At 38.1% G+C, this 4,872-nt stretch overlaps 1 protein-coding gene across 1 annotated transcript; it reads left to right on the top strand.

Moving 5' to 3' along the window:
• The first annotated feature begins 636 nt into the window (after nt 1-636).
• Nucleotides 637-4,330, top strand: LOC113317336. The gene is made up of 10 exons (XM_026565464.1): nt 637-996; nt 1,171-1,262; nt 1,360-1,467; nt 1,611-1,693; nt 2,151-2,284; nt 2,400-2,449; nt 2,568-2,660; nt 3,351-3,442; nt 3,521-3,627; nt 3,988-4,330. The coding sequence occupies exons 1-10, from the start codon at nt 742-744 to the stop codon at nt 4,027-4,029; spliced, it is 1,056 nt and encodes a 351-aa protein (XP_026421249.1). The 5' UTR covers nt 637-741; the 3' UTR covers nt 4,030-4,330.
• The last annotated feature ends 542 nt before the right edge of the window (nt 4,331-4,872 follow it).

Here is a 4,872-nt window from a genome sequence, read left to right as displayed (position 1 = left end):
CAATTAGGGTTTCATCTTATTTTATGATAAAACCAAAATCGGCTTCATCCGATTTATGATGAAACCGAAATCGGTTTCATCTAAATTTTGGTCAGTAGTGGTGGTGGTCGGAGGTGGCGGTGGCGGTCGGTGGCGGCGGCGGCGGTCGGAGGTGGCGGTGGTGGTCGGTAGCGGCGGCGGTGGTGGTCGGAGGCGGTGGCGACGGCAGTGGTGGTCGGAGGTGGCGGCGTTGGTCGGAGGTGGTGGTGGTGGTGGCGGTGGTCGGTGGCGGTGGTGGTCGGTGGCGACGGCGATGGTGGCAGTGGTAGAAGGTGGCGTTGCTTGTTGGTGGTGACAATATAATAAGAATTAAAGTGGGGTTGATTTTTGTTTTTGTTGGGGTGATTTAAACTAAGAGGGTAATATATACCAATTATATTAAATGGGGTTTTTGTGAACAATTTGTTTTGTTGGAGTTTTTGTATATGGATAGTGACACTTTTGGGTTATAACTCGCGGACCGTTTTAAAATACTTTTTTTTTGTGTTGTAGTCGTAGATCCAAATTAATCACTCTAGGCACTAATTTAACCAGGTTTTCTTTAGCACTCGTAGGAATAAAGGGTTCATAACAAATAACGATATAACTTCAAGATTCTAAGTCTACGAGTACCCCCAAAACTATTTTATCCTATTTTCTTTCTAATCCGCTTTCATCTCTCAAACAGACTGCGGAATTGGAGTTTTCTTTTCTTTTTCAAAAATGTTTTCTGCAGTGATAACATCACCTCCTGCTCAATCATCACTCCTCCATTTCTCTTGTTACCCCAAATTCCCAGTTTCAAGACTAAACAATCAATTTAAAAGACACCCAAATCTCCCCCCTTCTTTTTCAGTTGAGAAGTGGAAACCATTGGGGTTTTCAACTAGGAAGACATCTGCAGTTTCTGATAGAAGGCTTAGTTCTATCTGCTACTATAGCGGAAAAGAAGAATCTAACAGGAATTCTCCAGGAAAGGTGAGATTATTAAATCTCTAAATTTAAATTTCTCATTTGGTACTTTAGGAGGATTTCAAAATGGGTGAAATGTCAAGTTGATGCCGTGCTGCTAAAAATAATGTGGCATTCCAAAATGGGTTATTAGTATTTTGATAAATTGTAGAATTCTTAGTTAAAATGTGTTTTATTCAGGAAACTGAGGAGAAATGGAAAATTCTCAAACGATGGGATGTGCCTTGGAAATGGCAAACAGTTTTTCTTACAATGGTTGCATGCGGATTAAGGTGCCTTTCTGTAAAGCAATCTATATCTGATTATCCTTGTGTTTCATTATTAAGGCAAAGCATGTAGCTTCTGTGAAACTAATGTTTACTCAGGCAGTTTTGTGTTGACAGGACTGGTAGAGGCAGCACTAGTACCGTATCTAGGTTTGAACATCGTAGAGCTTAGTTTGGATGAGAAGGCTGAAATCTTGTTTCTGGACCAATCGTAAGCATCATTCTTGTCGTTTCCTGCAATGTCGAGTCCTAGTCTTAATTGTTATTAGTTAACTAGATTTTTCTCTCGGTTATGTTGAGTCCTATTCGCAATTGAGTATGTTTGTAAAATCTTTATCTCTCACGTCTCTACAGCATCGCCACTGCAGTTGTACTTGGAGTTTTGTATGCTTTAACAAACACTTTTCGACCTCTTCCAGATGACATCTTCAGTTACGGTACGTGTATGCCTTTCAAACTTCATCACAGGTTAAAATATCAAGTTCAACTAAAAAATATCCACAAGGTTGATTGCCTGATTGGTCTAAGAACTTGTGATCTGCTGCCTAATTAGTTTAGATATCAAGCTAAATTACAACACCATCACTGGCTAAAATAACCTTTACTGATTCACAAGGGCGAAACTCTTGAAATTTCTGGTCTACGTTCTAGTTAGATTAACTGAGACAGCTTCGAAGAGATAGAGCCAACATGACACTACATGGAAACAACTGTATAATCTTTGGACCGTAGTAACAGAAACGTAATTATTTTTCTCGTGAAACAACTGTATAATATTTTCCCCATGGCTTGTCTCTATTTTGGCGGCCATTTGAAGAACTTACCTTTTTTCTCGCCTCTTTTGGAATAGAAAAATAATGTGCTGATACTTTGAGATGGATGAAATTGTTTCAGATTTCAAGGAACCCTTCAATCTACAGAAGGGGTGGCTCTTGTGGGCAGGAATTGGTATTGGTGGTGCCATCGGTGCCATTGCACTAACAGGTGTTGCTATGGCCTTGTTTAGCAGCGGCAACCCAGAAAGAGATGTGGGATATGGACCTTTATCATAATTTAATCTTTTTTGTGTTGTTGAGGTTACTTGAATTTACATGTAACCTATTTCTAGCTTGATATTAATGATCTGTTAACAACTTTCTTCAGACAGATGCTCTTGTTCGCTTACAACCGTTGATTGGTTCTTCAGGTATTAGGTACTGCCTTAATTATAAGCACATTAACCTGGTGTGAATTGCAGACAGAATATATAATTGTGTAATAATGGTCACTAATGGAGTTGGTAATCATGTTATGTACATTTTTTGTGGACAGTACTGCTTGTCTAGTAGGCATCACGGGGGTTTTGGCGCCAGTGCTTGAGGAGACCGTGTTCCGAGGGTTTCTGATGGTGTCCCTTACTAAGTGGTAAATTTTCATTCTCGACAATTAAAATTCTTTCACTGCTGACCTACAACTTCAATTTAGCCTGCACATTTTCCTTTCTGAGAAACAATATCACCTACAGAATGGAGGTTCAAAATTAAAAATTCTAAGTATGAAATTACTATCATGCTTGATCACTTGGGTTATCATGTCATTTATAACTTACATGGAAACTAGAAATGTTTAGAAAGAGAAATTTTAATTGAAACATGATGGAATAAAGTTAAGATTGGAGAAATTGGAAAACTGTTCTCCAAGAAAACTAGCCTATGAATTTTGTGAAAAAAGCGTTTGTGGGGAAGAATGTAGTGCATAGTGCATACTCTTTCATGGGTGTGCATTTTCATACCAAATGTGGAGGGCATGTTGCAACTGTACTTCACCAGCAAGACCATTATTTATTCAGGCTTATTTTGGCATGATTCTTTTACTGGTTGATATGATTTGTGAAAGCTATAAACTTGAGATGCTTATAATTTTGATCTTTCAGCTACAGAACGATGCCACTTTTCTTCTTCTTTTTTCTATTTCTCTGATGTAGTAACGTGGTAGTTGAGTCTCAGGGTCCGCCCTCTGATATTTCGGACTTACCTATAAAACAAACATGCACTTTTATCTAAGCCTTGTTCATTTCTTTCCTTTTCTGACTCAATTGTCCCTAACTTCCTGCAGGTTTCCGACACCAGTTTCAATCCTTTTAACAGCTGCAGCGTTTGCTCTTGCTCATCTTGCTCCTGGAGAGTTTCCCCAGCTCTTTGTTTTAGGTGGTGCAAATGTTATTGATAAGGTGTTTTTTAGTATTTGGGGGTTAACCTCTGTGTTTAACTTCTTCTTTGTAACAGGGACCGCGTTGGGTTTCTCATATGCTCAAACACGCAATCTTTTAACACCCATCACAATACATGCAATCTGGAATTCCGGTGTTATCTTGGTTCTCACCTTTCTTGTGGTAAGGCAATCAGTTTCTATTCTTAATTTTCTTTAATTTGTTTGATGTCTAGTAAGCTGTCTTGATCTCTCACTTTGAGTCCTTATACAAATTCTATTCTTCAAGGCTAATTTTTAATCACATGACTGTATAGAATAGCAACTACTCTTCTACGAATCATACTTTTTAAGATTTCGAACTCGCACCTTCAAAACTAGAAAAGCACTTTGTAACCGGTATAATGTCATTTCTGATCCATGTGGTCCTCAATTTGTATTAGGGACTGTATTATGGTTTAGTAGGTACGGTGTATTATCTTATTTTGATGGTTAAAACCAATGGAGCCTAAAGGGTCTCTAATTTTCGTTTATGTGATTCCAGCTTCAAGGTTATGATATCAAGGAATTATTGCAGACATCCTGAAACAAGGTTACGGAGTTCTATTAACTCACTCTTAAACGAGGTATGGTACTGACCTGAGTTTACATTGAACTAAAAATGTAAAACTGAGGATAATAGATAAATGTGAGTCAAGGACAGCTGAGATGGTGTAAATTGAGCACGTAGAGGAGATGGTGGTCCATTTACCTGATACCTCTTTTTGTGTGTAAAGTGCATGAATCAGTGTGTGGTACAAGTTACCTAACCATTAGCCTATAAGAAATTCATTTGTAATGAACTGAATCCCCTTGGTATATGAATCAACCAGATTGGTTTTTCCGTATCTCTTTTCTTTTTCATGACTTTCCGGTTATTCCTTAGCAAATGACTGATCGCTGGGAACTCTATGCCAACAATGCATCAGCGCTTCTAAGTCACTGTTTAGGTGCTGATCCAATTCCACGAAATGTTAGATTTCTTAGTTTTTTGCTTTGTTAGTTTTTTACATTTTTTTTAGTGGTCACTGTTGCCATTATTCTGTTGATCCTTCTCTCTCCTTACCGGAAAATGTCTGTTATCTCTTTGTTCATAACTTGTTTGGTTTAATTGGATTATTTCATGACCTGATCTTAGAGCATCTCCGGTGCACATGATCGAGTTCATAAAAATTATGAAAAACATGACTTCTTTTACTAGAAATTTATCTCACTGTTTCTACTTATGGTAAAGCAAAGACTCTACAAGAAGAGAGATAAAAGAGACAACAAACCTATGTGTAACTAGGAACAAAACAAAAGGCAAGAGTTTTTAAACGAGGGCTAAAATTCAGGGCTTTTTTCTTCACTGAATTTGGAGTCCCAATGATAAATATTTGACGCACTCAAA

Source organism: Papaver somniferum, chromosome 10 (genome assembly GCF_003573695.1).
Source record: "Papaver somniferum cultivar HN1 chromosome 10, ASM357369v1, whole genome shotgun sequence".
Lineage (NCBI taxonomy): Eukaryota > Viridiplantae > Streptophyta > Magnoliopsida > Ranunculales > Papaveraceae > Papaver > Papaver somniferum.
The sequence above is the reverse complement of the archived record's forward strand: the minus strand, read 5'-3'. Positions and strand labels throughout refer to the sequence as shown.

Bases quoted from the DNA above. Each gene is read 5' to 3' on its own strand.
- LOC113317336 (XM_026565464.1), top strand. From the start codon at position 742: ATGTTTTCTGCAGTGATAACATCACCTCCTGCTCAATCATCACTCCTC. The intron at 997-1,170 runs GTGAGATTATTA...TGTTTTATTCAG, and splicing joins ACAGGAATTCTCCAGGAAAG to GAAACTGAGGAGAAATGGAA. The intron at 3,628-3,987 runs GTAAGGCAATCA...ATGTGATTCCAG, and splicing joins TGGTTCTCACCTTTCTTGTG to CTTCAAGGTTATGATATCAA.